Source organism: Acromyrmex echinatior, chromosome 9, assembly GCF_024713525.1.
Source record: "Acromyrmex echinatior isolate Ae372 chromosome 9, ASM2471352v2, whole genome shotgun sequence".
Taxonomy (NCBI): domain Eukaryota; kingdom Metazoa; phylum Arthropoda; class Insecta; order Hymenoptera; family Formicidae; genus Acromyrmex; species Acromyrmex echinatior.
This window is the reverse complement of record NC_141860.1, coordinates 13,119,246-13,137,777: the sequence shown is the minus strand read 5'-3', so window position 1 is coordinate 13,137,777 and position 18,532 is coordinate 13,119,246. Positions and strand designations below refer to the sequence as shown.

General features: G+C 25.5%; 1 protein-coding gene across 1 annotated transcript; it reads right to left on the bottom strand.

Annotated features, from left to right (window-relative positions):
* Positions 1 to 726: 726 nt before the first annotated feature.
* Fatp3 (Fatty acid transport protein 3) lies at positions 727 to 17,017 on the bottom strand. Its single transcript, XM_011062566.2, has 13 exons — positions 16,618 to 17,017; positions 10,217 to 10,367; positions 9,475 to 9,712; positions 6,053 to 6,281; positions 4,538 to 4,739; positions 3,193 to 3,385; positions 2,778 to 2,921; positions 2,188 to 2,325; positions 2,022 to 2,088; positions 1,771 to 1,861; positions 1,448 to 1,601; positions 1,318 to 1,373; positions 727 to 1,243 (listed from the first exon to the last, which is right to left on the bottom strand). Exons 1-13 carry the CDS (start codon positions 16,743 to 16,745, stop codon positions 1,148 to 1,150), a joined length of 1,887 nt encoding a protein of 628 aa, XP_011060868.1. The 5' UTR covers positions 16,746 to 17,017; the 3' UTR covers positions 727 to 1,147.
* Positions 17,018 to 18,532: the final 1,515 nt, after the last annotated feature.

The window sequence follows — 18,532 nt, the reverse complement described above, 5'->3', positions numbered from 1 at the left end:
ACAAATTTTTATCTGCAGGAAGAAAATAAGATATCGACTGTATGTCGCGATTGTGCAGATTTTCGATGTTTCAAATTTAAAGCTTATTTTACAGCGTAATACATGTAAATTTTAACAAATAAATAATTGTAGCTCGAAGACTTATAATAAGATGTCCAATTAGTTAACAATATAATCTGAATGAACAAAATATAATTCTTGTTATGTTTATAGATATAATTTTCCTTTTATATCCGTTAAAATTCTTGTATTATATTATTTCTTTTGTATCCATTAAAATTCTTGCCTTAAAATTTATTTACAAAAATTATTATAAATTTTTTATAACTTAATGTTAATACAATCTGCAAATACAAAGTTAAACATTAAACTTAATTTGTCTTAATTTTTTCTTTATTTAAATAAGTAAAACGAAGAATATAATCTGAAAAGATATAACTACGTAAAGTGTTGAAAACTTTTTAAAAAAATACTGTCTGTCTCTTATCCTTTTTAACAATTGAGTAAATAATTATCTTTTCTACTATTTTGTCATTTACACTGGAATACGTATGTCACATTGACGTAATTCTGATATAGAAATAATTCATAAATTGTAAAATATCAGTCATATAATTATCCTAATAGAAAATATTTCATAATTATTTCTTTCTTAAATACGTATTTCCTTTTATACGCGGAGAAGACATGCATGGTAGTTTATTGGTTCACAATAAAATAATGATAACTGTGTTTATAGTTTAATCTGAAACTAACACTGGAATATCATAAAAAACATTAAAATTAATTTTTTAAGTCTAGGTCTACAATGAGTCGGTAGTTGATGAGTTGGAAACGAATCTAAAGAATAATCAATAAGTCGGGATTGATCGAAATCAGTGAATCGATAGAATTGGCGAGCAGCCAATTTCTAAGGCTACCGACTATCGACTCATTATAGACCTGGCTTAAGAGGAATCTATTCTGTAACTCTTAACAACTATAATGTAACGTCACAGTTGAATAATTTTTCTATCATGTACAAAATCTGTGCAAAGATACTTTAACGCTATCGTTACAGATGTTAAGAGTTACAGAATAAAGTCCCTAAATCTCAAATTATATTAAAAACGACGTTTCTCTGCAGAAAATATATCACGAAGAAGAATTATAATCGAATTTGTCCTTTGACGATATTATTATAGTGTTCATCAGTCATCCTTATGTAGGTATCTTTGTTAAGAAAATAAATTGGATCTTTAACCTGCAAAAATTAGTTTTACAATAATCGTACGTTTTTATTTTTTAAGAACTAGAATATATGGAAACGATACTTGCCTTTTTAATATCAAAAGCATCTCGTTGAAGATCCTTCTTTTTTAATTTGAACGTTCCTATACAAAGAAAAAAATTATATATCATTACAAATATAAAGGCCAACTAAAAATGACAACAATAAATTTATTACCAGTCATAGGCAGTTCTGATAAAACACGAATAAAACGAGGTATGGAATAATTCGGTAAAACTTTGTTCAACTTTCCTGCCAATCCCTTTAAGTCTAAAGAATTTTTTGGGTCAAATATAGCTACCATTCCTGTTCTACCCTCATTCCCAGGTACCTAAACACATAATTATACATGATAATAAATTTTCATCCATAATATGTTTTTCTTCAATTCTGAAACAATTTTATGACATGAATAAGTTTATGATATGCTTCATTATCTATATTGTCTTTATTTAAAATCGATTATTTTATGAGTAAACAATGACTTTATTGTTATTTACCTCAACACCAAATACAGTTGCATCTTTAAGGTCTATCACATTACTTATGACGGCCTCCACTTCCGAAGTAGCAACATTTTCACCTCGCCACCTAATATTTCAATTTTAAAATAAAATATAATTAATCGAATTCTTATTTACTTGCTGACTTATTTACTAATTTCATTCTAGAAATGTTTATAATAATTTAATAATTTTTAAAAAAGTTTAATTGTACTAATATTAATTGCGTACTTAAAGTACCTACGAACCTATATGTATCACCTGTTCTGTCTTTAAAATAAAAATATCCAAGTTCATCCATAACTAAAATATCACCTATTCGGAAAATTAAGTAATATATAATTTATGTGATTAGTCCTAATAAAGATTATACTGTATTTTATTCATGCATGCATGATGTTATTTATCATTTACCAGAATTAAAGACGCGATCGCCTTTCTTAAAGACATCATGTACAATTTTTTGTTCTGAAGCCTTTTTGTCAGCATAGCCGCTGAAGTCGTTTATCACTTTTTTTGAATTAATTTTACCTACAAAAACGCCAGGCTCACCTAAACAAATAACGTAAAAATAATATAATTATGTATTGTTCAACATATTATATGTACATACTATCAAAAAGTTTCCGAACATAGAACTTAAAATTGCATAATATTCAGATAACCATAACTTGGTAAAAGAATCGTAAATAAAAAATAAAAAGGCATTTTAAAATTTGAAATTTGTATTTAGCGTGCTTTTCACCGCTTTTCAAAAAATTTTTATCTTCACAGTTTGATATTTTAACAAAGATTGTTGTATCACATTGTTGTATTTTTTAAAATTATGTACACTGCTCTATCGGATATCTGACCGGATATCGGATATCCGATGTCATATTTTGGATATCCGATAATTTTATGATTTTACTTATCTAATACTGAAAGCAAACAACGCGGAAGAAGTTATAATATTTTCTAATATAAAATAAAATCTTTATAATATAAAATTTAATGATATTCACCAGGTTTACAAGGTATGCAGAATCCATTTGATCCTCTCAGCAATTCTCCTGTTTCTTCATCAATTTTCAACAGTGCAACTGGATACAAACTGCTAGCATATCTTGGTATGAAACCAACAGCACCAATTTTATTGTCAATGTTGACTGCAAATCGTAGAAATATTTCAAAAAAAAATAACTATCCACACTCTCGACAACTATAAAAATAAACTAACTATTATTGTTATCAATTATTACGAATGATTATTTATTTGTTAAAAAAAAACTTAACTATGTCAGCAATTTCTATAAAGAGAAACTTATTATTTATGTTTACAAAATGTATTATTTGTGCTCAAAATTTATTGAATTTAAAACATAGATTTAATAGTAAAATTCTTCCAACAATAAATTAATTGAAAAATAGACGAGTTACCGAGATTTGAGTTTCCTTCTGTGGCTCCATAAAACTCGCCTATTTGTTTCACGCCAAACCTCTTAACAAAAGGTTTCCAAATTTGTGGTTTCAGACCATTTCCAAACATTAAGCGTACTTTATGCATTGAATCGTACTCGTTTGATGGAACTGTAAGAAGAAAACGGCAGATTTCTCCAATGTATTGCGCTACCTAAAATACAAATATAATTTTTATTATTAAAACAAATAAAAATTTAATTACAAAATTGATTAAAGCAGAAATTTAAAAAACACAAATTAAAAAATGAATGCAGTATACATTTTGTATAATAACTGATAAAATTTTTTAACATATAAATATATATTCTAGTTTTATTACAAGATCTTCAATATATTTCTTTGAAAATGCAAAAAAACTGAGAAACATAAAAGATATGATATGTTAAGATGTAATTAAAAAATTTTGATACTTTTTATTTTCTTAGACAATTCCAAATTTCTGTTTAAGGTCTGACTCTCCCAAAACATCAGATTGATTGTGTCCTATATGAAAAAGAATTATTGATAACAATTGGGAGTTATTCAGATTTATATATGATTATTATTAAATTTCTATAATAATTTGAATAATAATTATTGGCGACTATGTATGAATAGTAATTGAATAACTAGTCAATTATTGATAAATAGTTTTGAAAAGAGGGCTTCATATACTTATGATTGTCTACATAATCATACAACTATGTTTGCACACAATCATATTGCACACAACGTATTGCAGAAAGGATTCCGATAGCGCTAATTGATCAACTTAAAATAAAAAAATATTCTCATTGGTAAAGCAATGAAAAATTACTGAGAATCCTCCGGCCGATGTGAATGCTTAGTAAAATTTTTGCATGCATTCTATACATATATACCATATACCAATATAACTATATATGAATCGTTATACGTATATGATCATATACGTATAAAATTTGTCTCTACATGATACGTCCCTACAGCACAAAATAATACAATAGTATCTTTTAATTATGTTTTTAAGGAAAACTAAAAAATAAAGTTGTACGTAGTAATTAATCTATTGCATGTTTCTTGCCGTTGACGTCATACAACTAACCTAGTGCCTCAAGAGAGCCAAACCAAATAAAATAAAACAGCAAGTTAATATCAAGTTTTGTTTGTTAAAAATTAAATGCGTTAACGCTAAAAAAATATTATGTGTTTTCCTAAAGAAAAAATTAAAAGAAAATGTATTTCACAATTTTTTAAATATAAATCCCTTGTACATTGAAATCACTATGTAATTTTCTAAAAATTAAAAACCTATAAGAAATATATAAAAATAGAGTGATCTTACGGTACATTCGTAATGAACGCATTCCGACCAATACTTGGACGCACTAAATTTTCTACAAAGCACAACGGTGACGCCTCCTATGAGTGCTTGACCTGCTCCAATTATGCCACCTGCAGTGTGATAAAGAGGCAAAGGATTGTAAATTCGATCATCTGACTGTAGATTAAGCATTGAATTCACGCCACACGTTATTAACATGTACCTAAAAACAGAAACACTATACGTAAGATATAAATGATTATCTCTAATTCTATTTAAAACAATGTGTATAAATAAATGCAGAACAATACTTTAAACTAACATTATAAATTGATTTTTAATAACACTGTCAAAATAAATTTTCACAAGCACTTTACAAATAATAATGTAACTATATGTAGGAATTTCATTTTTTTTAAATTTTTCTTATTTAAATTTCAACACTTACAATTAATGAGAATTTTAAGCAGAAGTTATCAACGTATATAGTATTTAATGTATTTATTCTTAGCCTGACAATAATTCTAATTAGAGATTATTAACGTAATGTTTAATCAGAGTTTATTAGAGTTTATTAAAGTAAGCACGCAACTAGATGAGCTTTGACCATTCAGATATAACTAAATATTATATATATAAAAAGTAAACAAAAAAGTAAGAGTACAATAAAAATCGAACTCTTAATTTTATACCAACTTCTTATTGTAATTCATATATGTATTTATATATGTAATTCTCTATTATACTGATAAAAGAAACTGGCATTGTCTTTTAAAATGTGAAGTTAGAATTTAACTTAAATAACGTAAATACTTAATCAATAGATAAAATATTATACATTAAGAACACATTAAATTCTATAAAAACTTCTTCTCCAGTTTCTTTTATCAGTATAATAGAGAAAGAAACTATTGAGAAATATCTATTCGTGCACTGAAAAAAAAAATTTTTTTTTAATACGAGCAAAGAAATATTTCTTTGAAATTAGGATATTTTTTTCAGTATAGAATTATTATTACGTGTGACATTACTATTCATAATTACTATTGCACACGAATAGTTTACTATCGGAGCAAATAATAATTATGAGCATTTATTACTATTAAAATCATAAGTAATTTATTGGAGCGAGTAGTAACTCTTAGGGAGATTCATAGTCAGTTCTTATTTTAAGACCGTCTTAAGTAATGCCTTAAGATACTAATGCGGCCGATACTCTTTTTGGCCAATATTCATAGTCAGATCTTACATTCAACACCATTCTTAAGACGGTCTTAAGAAGTTACAAACCAATCAGAGGGCTGCATTAGCGTCTTAAGACATTACTTAAGACAGTTTTGAAATAAGAATCAACTATGAATACCGGCCTTTGATTAGTTCATGACATCTTAAAGCTGTACTTAAGACGGTCTTAAATATAAGATCCGACTATGAATACCGCCCTTAGTTTTTTCCTAAACTTTTTAAAACAAAATAATCAATTCTTTTTAATCTATTATTTTTTATCAAAAATACCTAACAATTTATAGAGCTTACCTTAAATTATTAATAACAGCAGCCTTTGGCATTCCCGTCGTACCAGATGTATAGACATAAATCAATTTATCTCGGGGATTGCCATAATCAAGTATGATAAGAGGTCCAGGATCAATATTACTGATTTTTGTGTTAAGGTCAATCGCACCTTCCAAAATCGATGTATCCGCCAACTCCGACCATTGATAAAGCTCAATGTCAGGTATTTTATCTTTGATGTCACGAATTGCTGCATATAATACGCTTCAATAATATTTGTAATGGAAACAAATTTAAATATTTTGACTCATAGAAAGTGTACTTATAGAAAGTACAGTTGCTAGAGAAAATTCAATTATGATCAATGTACTCTCTTAAAAATTCTTGTAAGTTTTTTGTAACAGATCTCAAAAGAGTTGCGATCAATCAAGATTACATGAATAAACGTATATGATAATATCAGAATCTTATATAAACTGTTGTGTGTTTCGCGGGTTTTCTCCATGTCTAGATCCATTCTTGGAATGCCAACGTTTCGTGAGCCTTGCAGTCCACTTCAGGACGAGGAGCAGCCTGATGCTGATACTGACACGGAGAAAACCCGCGAAACACACAACAGTTATATAGAAAGCACTCGTGGAAGTCTCAAGAATATAATTTGAACGTACATGATCATATTAGAATCTTATATAATTTGTTCATGAATCTCACCAATAATCTTTAATAATCTTAGGAATCTGGAATGAATCGTACACGATGATTTATATCACAATGAAAAAATTTTTTAATTGCTAATTTAGTCTAATAAGGTACTCTTAAGAAATAATTTTTTTACATGTTCGCTTCAAAGTAATAAAGATATCAATCATCCTAGATTCCGGTAAACGAAATGGAATTATTGAATAAACAAAAACTGTATTGAATATATGAAATAAAAAAGAATTTTTTAAAATTAAAAAATTTGTTAGAATACTAATATTATAATTAACGTAAGATGACTGAATAAAAGGTCGAAACTTATATCACTGTCTTAATGAATTGATAAATTATAATTTTGCTATAATAATTAGGCTTTTTATGCTCCTTTCTCAAATTAAGTTTGATTTAGTCGAGAAGTCATTATTTAATTTGTGTAAAAAAAATTAATTTTTAGCCAAAAATGAATTCTTTTAAATCCCATTCATCTCTTTGCTTGTCCCATTCCATCCCATTTCATTTTATTTACTGGGATATGAGCAATAAATCATTCAAAATTTCAATTATTCTTGTAATATTTTCATAATGACAATCCAGTTATATTCATGTTACATGTACGCAAAATTCACATAACCTGCGCGCAATATTTATGTAAGAGTCATGCAAGATTCTTGATTTACTTACAGGTATCCCATACAGCACCGAAAGTTTTCAGAAATATCTCAGAAATATTTCAACTGAAAAATGAAATATTTCATAAAAATTGCGAAATATATCTGCAACATTTCTGAGACAGCTCTGAAATAACAAAATGTTCGCTATTCTTGTACATGAAACCTTGTTGATGAAATGTTATGGAAAGAATCTATAATCTTTTTGAAATAAATCAATATAATATGGTGAATGTCTTTTTTCGACACAGGTTATTAATGTGTAACAGTTTATTATTTTCTTAAAAAATTGAACAATAAATGTTTCGATCTCTGTTTTTTGGTATTCTTTAGTATAGTATAAAATTAAAATAATCAAATAATCAAATACACGTTATGCAATTCTTCAAAGCGCGTGTCTCTGGTTCAGAACTTTTTGAAATATTACCAAAAAGATTTCGGCTATTTCTAGTACTACAAAAATGATGTTTAAATATATACTTGATTGATACTTAAATAATATTTAAATTTATTATGTCGACATAATAAATTTAAATATTGTTTAAGTAATCAACTAAACATATATATTTAAATATTATTTGAATGATTTCTGAAGTACTTAAAATTTATTAAGAGTTTTCACCATTAGTCATATGTATTTTATGATCTGTTTACAGATTACAAAAACTTATTGAAATAAACGTAAAATGTTTCTCAAAAATAGTAATTATACCGCAACTATTTTGATTAATTAATCATTTTATATGTATATAATATATAAATTTATATATATAATCACTATTAAAAAATCACACTTGCAGTTTCCAGACAATATCATTATTCATACAATATACAAAAGTTTTTTGCAAGTTTTTTTAAAGTAGAAATCATAATAACATTAAAATAATATTAAACTGAATCGTGATTGATCAAAAAATGACTTTTAGTAAACATTTTGAAGCCATCATGATTTTTTTTATTCTGTTTAAATATGTTTTTCAATTTATTGCTTATGATAGATTTTAAAAATGTTTCTGTTAAGACATTTCATATGACATATTACAGAGTTTCAGAATTGTTACACATGTGAAAAGTTGAAACATTTCTGAAAATTTTCCGCAATAATCGGTGCTGTATGAGATTCGATATAGTCTTATACGATCTTGTATATTCTTGTCTAAAATTCGTATGTGAAAATTTTTCTTGTAAGAATTTGCAGTAGGGTAATCGATATTTAGTTTTGTGACTAAAAATGTAGATGTTAGTATCAGTATATATGTATGTCTATTTTATTACATACACATATCGTTTTAAAAGAAACTGATCATTAAATATGCGAAAATAATTTTAAATACCTATGAAACAATTTTATAATACAGTATAATTATTCTTATACTTATACGTCTGTTAAACCTTTTTTGTAACACGAATATGATTAGCCATTTGCGATGTATTCTTATTTGCTGCACATAAATTTATCGTCAAAGATATTGGTAAGATATATTTAATACAGAAAGATTCTAAACTTAAATCATTGAAGATTATAATGTATATTGTATTTTTGTCAATATATGTATGGATTTTAAGTATCCGATTATATTATGTAAATACAATTAAAGCATTTATTTTTCACATAATGCAAAATTAAAATGCTATTATCTTGAAAACAAAATGCATTTTAAAATCTAAAAGTAGATTCTTTCGCATAGTATTAATAAAATTTAAAATGAAATTGCTACTCGTGCTATGTTATAAAAATTTTAAAAACTGTTCTTTTTTTTATCTCTGTGTCATTTATTTTCTCAAAATTATGACGCCAAATTTGACAAATTAATTCGTGTTTAGCAAACAATAATACATCGAAAATGATTATTCACACTCATGTTGAAAAATAGTGTTGGACAGTGTTGTTCTGATTTATAAATTTATTGTAAAGGATAAAAATTTAATGATAAGTTTATAAATTATAAAACTTATTAATAATGATACGTTTATACATGTAATTATAACCACTTTTTTTCTATTAATTAATTTCTAATTTTCCATTAATTCTTTAAATCACAAACAATTATTGACAATTCAAATTAGAGAACTTACCATCCTTAAGTTCTGACCCGAAAATAACAGCTTTGCAACCGGCAACATTAATGCTGTGCAGAAGTACATCACGACGTAAATTCGTGTTAATTAAAGCTGCTACGAAATTAGCTTTGCCAAGACCTAACCAGGTAGCAATGTATTCAGGACGATTTTCCATAAATAGTGCTATACTATCAGAATGAGAAAATGATCTGGTGCGGAAGTAACGTCCCATGCGATTGCTGAAGTGTTCCAACTACCATTTATATATAGAAGATTATTATGCGCACATATACCTCAAAGTTATATGATCAAAAGTTTGATTAATTTTATTTTTATTTATCAGTAAATTGTGATATTTATAATATTCAATTTTCTTAGTTGCTTTCTGATTTCCTATATAATACATTATTAATTCAAGAGATATATTTAAAATACTTTTTTAAATAAAGTAATATCTTCATATTTAAAATTTGATAAATTTAATAATTCTACAAATATTGTTTCCTTTTCCTAACTATTGTATTAAATGCATGTTTTTGCTATAAATGAATATAAGCATTTTTTCTAAGAAAAAATGCTTATATTCATTTATAGCAAAAACATGCATTTAATACAATAGTTCATATACAATAGTTATATAACAAACATTAGATAATTAAATCTAATAAACTCGTCTTGACAATTATCAGCACTAAGTGCGCAGTGCAGCACAGTTCAAATAAATAAATCTATAAATGATGTATGCGTCAGATATTACCTGTTCATATGTCCATTCTTTGTCCTCGAAAATATAAGCCACTTTATCCGGATGAGCTACTGCATACTTTGAGAAAATCTTTGCAACGGTATACTCGCGTTTTTCCCACCACCAAAGACGTAAGTTAAATTGAAAAAATCGATAAGCACCCCTGCACAAAACAGAAATTTTAGAATTAATTTAAATACAATTTATTAATATAATTTGTCAAAAATATTCAATTCAGCTGATTATTAATGTATGTTTAATTAACTAATTTATTATTTTATATATTATCAATAATTTCATATTTTTTATAATCAAGGCAGATATATTAGTCAAATTTTATTGATAAACAATATCAAAATATTATCTAAAATAATATCAAAAACATGAAATTAGTATACAAAGACATGTTATTTATTATTATGTAGAATTTAACATTATTTTCATAATATAAATTTCCTTTTTTTCTTCTTTCCTAATTACAATTTAAAATAGAAAATTAACAAATTTAAAATACACAATTAAAAGCAAATAAATAATTAAAATAATCACAAACAAAATTTATATATATTTATGACATATCTTTAAAAAAATAAAAGTTAAAGGAAATTTATATAATAATAGATAAATTATATCGATTTCTTTAAATATTTTGGTACCACAAAATCAAAACAGATTTCTAGTTTTACAAACTAATGTCATATGTTTTTAAAATTGATAATACATTCTTCATTCATGGTCCCCTCACGTAATGCCTTTTTCTCTCACAATTGATTAATGACATATAATGTACATAACGCAAACGTAACTGCTCTATTGTCACTCATGTAACACCTGGCAAAATGTCAAAAATGTAATTTTATCCTGTGATTTTTTGTGAAAAATATCTTTATAGAATTGTATATATGTGTGTGTATATATATATATATATATATATATATATAAAATAATTTAATGTTATTATAATAATATATTAATATAATACATATAATTAATCCTATAGTTTATTAAATGTTATCTTCACACATTAATCACACACACACATAATATATAATTCAATCAAATTTATTTTAAAAAATTTTAAGCAACGATTACAAATGTTTCTAGCTAAGATAATAAATTTTTTACATCTACAACATTAATTTAAATTAATATCAAGAATGTAAATTACATGCTACACGATTAATTGTAATTCCTTGATATCTTAGATAATGTACATTTGTTTTCTTTTTCTAATTGTAAGAATTCTAATTGTAAAATATAAAAAGGAAAATAAATAGAGATTTATCAGAGACTGAAATTAATATACTATGTTAAAATATAATTCTTTCTTCGAACTACATAAGAAGCGGAAAATAATAACTAAGCTCACATTATGAGTGTCAGAAATGATAAAAGAATAAAAGAAATATTAATTAGGTTTGATTATAATTATATGTCGTAACCATATATGACAATTATTCTTATCTATTAAATTACTTCTATCTTGAAAATTTTATGAATACGCATAAACTCTCATATATACTCATACGTCGATGATATATATTCATACGTCAAATATATAGAACAATAATTATTAATATAATAATAAATTACTTTATTTACGTCAAACGAGTAAAATGTATCAAGAATTCATTTTTGAAGAACTCATTGAGATTCATATGAAGTAGAATCTAATTAAAAACGGATGAAAAGATAAATAAAGTAATATGTACAATGTCTATATCAATATGAGTCATTGCGTTCTGAACAAATGTTCTTGCTTTTCCTCTTAAGCTATTTACTTTATATTTATGCAGTGACGTGTAAAAGAAAGATTTATTAACATAAAAATAATACATAAAAGTAAAAAGCTATGAGTCAAAGTTGATTGTTGATAATTAAAAGTTTTTATATTTAATAATTCTAATTAAAATAATTAATTCTAATTAAAATACAAATGTTTCAACCTACTACTAGATCATCTTCAATACAGTTAAACTTACAATTAAACCGTAATAGGAAATAATAAAACGTTTAAGATCACTTATATTCGTCAAATTTAAAATAACAGTCTGTAGAAATAAAACACTACTTCTCTCTTCTGACATTCTAAAACCGCAAATCCTCTATAATTTTTTCCATAATAGTGAACAATAGTAATGTCAATGGAGTCATTTTTTTTTAATAATAATGATTGAAATTTTTATTCAACCAACCGATAAAGTTAAACATAAAAGGCAAAACAGCAAATGGCACAACAACAAAAAAAAGATAATGTTAACCATACAAAGAGGAAAAACGCAAGTGGAAAAAACGCAAACGGAAAAAGAAGGAGAAAAATCAAATCAAGAGGGTAATAATAATTACAAAATAGGGAGATAAACGTCAGAAAGAGATTTATGTCACTTTGTTTGTTCAATCGATGCTGTTGTTTTTTTTTATGTTAAATCAGACTTTTATTATAAGATGGTTCATTGTCCAAAATCTTAACTTCATCTCATTTAAAATTATGATCATACATAATATGGTGGTTAGAAATTACTCAAATTACTGATGGCGATCCAGTTTCTATAATTTGAATTGATTATTTTGTTTAATATGATCGACAGTTTTATTGCAGTAATATTTAATTCTTGCCTATATTGACGAAAAGATAAAAGAAAATATTCATTTTCAAATAAAATCTGAATTAGTTCCATACTTGGCATTTATAAATTGAACAAAGTGAAAATAACTAAGAATATTAATGCTTTGAATAAATAAGAAAAATTAATGCTTTGTAATTCTTGATCACGTTTCATTGTTCAAATCATTGTATATAAAATGCATATAAATGTATATTTGACTTTTGTAATGCGATCTTTGCACTAGTGACACGTAATATTCCGTGACAGATGTGATACATTATATGTATCATCAAAACTAAAATAATTCGAGACTGGCATATCAGACATATCAGTATGTCACATATTTTCAATTTATTCTAGCGAAAAATAATTTAAAAAGGATAAGAAAAACAGAAAATAATACGATTAATATTATATCTTATTTTATTGTGATCTATTTATTATATATATTTTGATATATACAAACATATTATGACTCCCTTTTATGTGCAATTTTATAATACGCAAGTATAAACTATCTTTTTATAAATTTGTCCAAATTTAATGTACTCGAATTCGAAAAATATTTTAGGTCTGTTTTATTTTTGTACTAAAATTGCACTAAACTCTTTTTCTCGCTTTCGCCAAACATCATACATACACTTATCTCATTTTAAGTTCTAAAAGTGTACACTAGTTTAGCCACAGAAAACAGACCATTTTTCTCTTAATAGATGTCGAACTATACTTGAACTTTGCTATTCAACATAGAAAATACACATTAAATCACTAGAGATAAAATTAGCAAAAAATTAAGATATTCTGGTTTATATCTATTCAAAGTATCTATTCAAAATTATATAAAACGATTCAAACGATTCCAAACGTATCCAAATGATTTAATTTATTATTAATTAAGTTAATTGTTTAAATAAAAAAATTATTTACGCAATAATATGGAATGTTGTAAATGAAATAACTTTTTAAAACGTTTTAAATTTTTGCGATTTAATTAAATATTGAAAAGAATCAAAGAATTGAATATTTAAAATTAAAAGAACTAGAATTATTACAATAAAATAAAATGACTTACATGTGTATGTATATATCATATTGTAACTATTCAAGTATCTTATTCATATCTCCTATTAATTATAGTACACAAATTAATTTTTCGAAGTCATAGAAGTGATTTACATCACTATAGTTTTCATCTCTCCATATGTTTAAAATAAATAGTGAACGTTAAAGTTAATTTATTTAAAATAATTAATTACGTTATAAGCTATTAACTTTAATATTTAACAATAATAAGATTAAAGTAAGATAAGTAATAATTAATGATAAATAAGCGCATATTTCTAAGATAAATTCATATTTAAAGAATAATATATATATGTATTAGTTTGACAACTTTAACGAAAATGGCACTTCTCTCGTATTTAGGTGATTTATTATTTAATTTCTAAGTTTTTAATTAATTACTACATAACTCTACGATATTTCTATAGTTCAGTAACTTAAGAAGTCAATATCTCTTAAACAAAAGCTAGTAAACTTCCGAAAGAAAATGTATCTTTGGAGGTTCTAAATTCATACTTTAGTTTAGTTTTAACGCTGGAGCATCCTGTATAACATACATTCGATTAACTTTGCTATTTATGAAATATTAAAGAATAAAAAATGAAAAAGCTGATGTGATAAACGAAGGAACATGAAGCAAAGTTTAAGTGCTGAGTAATGATAATAAAAATAAACGATCGATTCACACAAATACACAAACGTTTCGACTTAAGATTAAATCATTCTCAGAATGATAAATCATAAAATTAAGATTATGTTACAATATTCATTTTGTCTATTAAAAAATAGCAAAAAATTAAAAACCTCTTTCAAATTCGCAATTAATATTTGGACCAAATAGAGTTTTTCTTATCTCGGATAACAGTAGTATCAAAAAAATCAATGCTTTTCGAATTTATTAATGTATGCGCAAATGCTTTCGCTATATCATTATCTCATCTATATTATCTAAAAAATCTATTTTTTTTCTAATATCGATAATTATCATTAATTCAAGATTATAATTTTGTACAGTTAGGAATATTCGATTCAATCTAAATGCTATATAAAAATAAGAAATATTATGATATTGTTATATTATTATTATTATATTTCTTATTATTATGTTTTTGAATATTATATTTAAATATTATTTTTATGTTATTATTATGATTTCTCTCCTGAAATTAGAAGTCCCTTTTATTCTTACGATACATAATTAAAAATGTATAATATTTTAAACAAATAAAATATTGCAAACTGAACAGCATAAAAAACTTAAAACAAATATAATAAAAGAGGCTATGAGCCTAGCTGGATTTTCGTTACTAACAATTCAATTTAACATTTCAAATTCATAATAATACACAAAACGTTTTCGATTCGTTATCGGATCATTGACTTGTAATCTATTAATATGAAAAACTTAATAATAGTATATATGCAAAAATAATTATAAATATTTTAAGTAATTTATTAAGATTCTTATCTTTCTTCATCGGTATACATATATAAATTATTTCAATTAATAGACGTAATAAATATACGTTTACTAATAAATATAAATTAATTTATGACGCAAAAAGAATTATTTTAATAGGAAGTCATAATGTAATAAAAAGAAGATGCATCGAGGGGACTGTTATAAACTCCCCCATCTTTCTCGCGTACATTCCAACGGCAAAAGAAGCATTGAAGCGAATGCGACGGGCAATCATGCAACTCGGGCATTGAACGCAAATTATTAATCCATAACATAACATGAAGCACGAAAGACTATTATTACGAGCTTTAAATATACCACAATAATATTTTATCTATTATCTACTTAAATAACTTGCAATAATTGCTGCATTAAAAAATTAAAATCATATGTGTTACTAAATACGTAAATAAAATAATATATATTAATAAAATAATATATATTATATATTTTTTCAATATATAAAATATATTATTTTATTTACATATAATATTATATTAATTTACGTATAATAGTGTAATAGTATATTTTCAATTTTTTCAATTTTATTCAATTAATAAACGAACATCTGTAAACCAACATCTTGGAGCAATAAAAAACAATATTTATATATAATCATCATTATATTATAAAGTAAATTTAGAAACAGTTTCTATAAAGTATAAAATAAAATATAAGAATTATGAAATTATGCAAATATAAAATACATCTAATATATCTTTTTATCCAGGGAAGTAACTAATTATTTGTAATATATGCCATTACTTTATCATTACTCTATTATAATAATAATTTGGCGATGATGAATTATTTTATGACTATAACAGTAACATCAATGTTGGAAAGTCACTCAATCATTATTTATAACGAGTGAAAAGACACTTGTTACTGAAAAAATTAACTCGGAATTCGTTATTTTTTAGTCATTACTTGTAACTTGCATTTGTTACAAATTACTTTTTTCAGTAAGTACGTAATGATGCAAGTTACTTTTCAAAGTAATTTTTTCAAAGCAAAATCTTAACGTTTAATTATATAGTTATCATTATATAGTCATAAAAAATTACATCGTCAAATTGTTATTATAAGAAGGAATGGAAAATGCAATGGAATAGTAACTCTTCCATTTCCTCTGTTTTTTTCTAATCTATTCTTTATCTTGAGCAGCATTAAAAAAAATACTAGCGAAAATTTAAGCACAAACATTTGCACCTACGTTATCTACTGAACAGAATATTTAAACTTTTTCTCCATTCTATATCTTCTCATTTATTTATACTTACAAAATATCTCTAGGTAATGTCTTGTAGAGCACGTAAATGAAGTGTCGGCGACTTCCGGTAAGGAGAAAGCCGCCAAGCAGCAAGCTCAACACGATGATAATGACCAGGTGGAGATCTGTCGTCATCATTTTCCGTATGTTTGCTCGTCCTAGAACTTGGGGAAATTAATCGGACGTGCAAGAAATGGCGCCAGCGGCCACCGGTCAATCGCGCATTAGTTACAAACACCGGTTACAAATATATTATAAACCGGTTAAGTACTGATAAACGCGAACGTCGTGGTATGACTGAAACGGAGTTGAAGGACGACTCCGATATATATAAACACTATCCGTGTATCCCCCCAACCATGTGGACAGACTTGCACGTAGTAGTCATCGCGAACTCATGAGCCATCCTACGGAGCTATTCCGGAGCAGTGGGAGTGATAAAGCTGATGTTACACGTTGCGATGGATAACACATGCGCAAAAGCTTTTATGAAAACCGCTCTCATCACTGAAGGCGGGTGCTCCGAAAACGTAAAATTGCAACAGGTTCGGTTTAACGGTATGGTCGCGTATCCTGAATTCTCTTGAAATAATTCTAATAAAATGTTCTTATAATCACATTTTAATAACACAATTACTTATTATCGTATCATATACAAGATCATAGTAAAATAAAGTAATTTTACTTTCTTAGCAGTAATATGATTTAAGAAAAAGAAATAGAAATTTCATATTTTCATACATTTCGTTTTTTATTTTAAAAGTTTTTAAAAGTCTGTCTATACAAAAACAGAAATTCTGCTGATATAATTAAAAATTTAGTTAGATACAGATTTAAAAATAATTTTGTTAGACTATCAAAATAATTAAGCAGAACGCTCTACTTGCTAGAATGTAAAAAGTTTTTGCAGCATTGCGCGTCATACTCAAGTTTCTTACATGATTATTTTGATAATATAATATAATTATTTTCATTTATTTAAGTTTATTAAAATTTCTAAATACTTTAGCAAAATTGTTTTTTACATATAGACATGATAAGAAAACAAGTATAATAATAATGAAGCAACGAAAATATTTTGTTCTTTTGTCCCCAATATAAATCTTAATTTGACACAATCAGTAATCTTCGACAAAATATAATTAAAACGTGCTTATCGTATTCATTCATTCGACAATGTAAAAAAATGCTCATCACTGCGATTCGTTGATAAACAACGATAACAATGGTCAAATTGGCTATTTTGATAGTCAGATCATAGATCATAGATAGTCTCGCACGCCTATCGCAATTTGTAGGTCACACTATATAAAGCTTGTCACGTACAAAATTGCTTTATAAAATGATCGCTTCATTGCGAAATTGTAAGCTTTTAATGAATTCCAAAGAAGTACACAATATATTGTCTATAATATGTGATACATCCTTTCTTTCCTGTTTATATTTCTTCAACATTTTCGATATTTATTCGATATCCTGTTTCAATTAAAAAAAAATTGATTAATAATATTAATTTAATTTTACATTTGAATAAAAATATTTATCTTTTCAAAAAAGAGAAACATGTATAAGGTTCAAAAGGAATATTTATTTAAAAGTAAAGTTAAATTTAATATTAATAATCAGACTTTTTACATTAAAATAGGATATTGAATAAATATAGAAATAAACAAGAATGATTCTCTTTTGAAAATAAATTCCTAACAACTTATTGATGCCAAAAGTATACAAGAATAACTCATACGTGTGATGCTGTAATACATATATTCTAGGAATAAGAAATTACTTTTACATGTACCGTTACTTCTTAAAACAACGGTTTGGTAATGATATTGAAGTTTTTTTATGACGATAACGATAATTAACTAAAAGCTAAGGCTGGAAATGTCACTTTTAAAAAGTGACTTGTCATCATTACGTATTAT

Coding starts and splice junctions, on each gene's coding strand:
- Fatp3 (XM_011062566.2), bottom strand. CDS start 16,745: ATGATGACGACAGATCTCCACCTGGTCATTATCATCGTGTTGAGCTTG. Junction 10,368..16,617: donor ACATTACCTAGAGATATTTT/GTAAGTATAAAT, acceptor TGTTTTGTGCAG/GGGTGCTTATCGATTTTTTC. Junction 2,326..2,777: donor CTGCATACCTTGTAAACCTG/GTGAATATCATT, acceptor TTATTTGTTTAG/GTGAGCCTGGCGTTTTTGTA.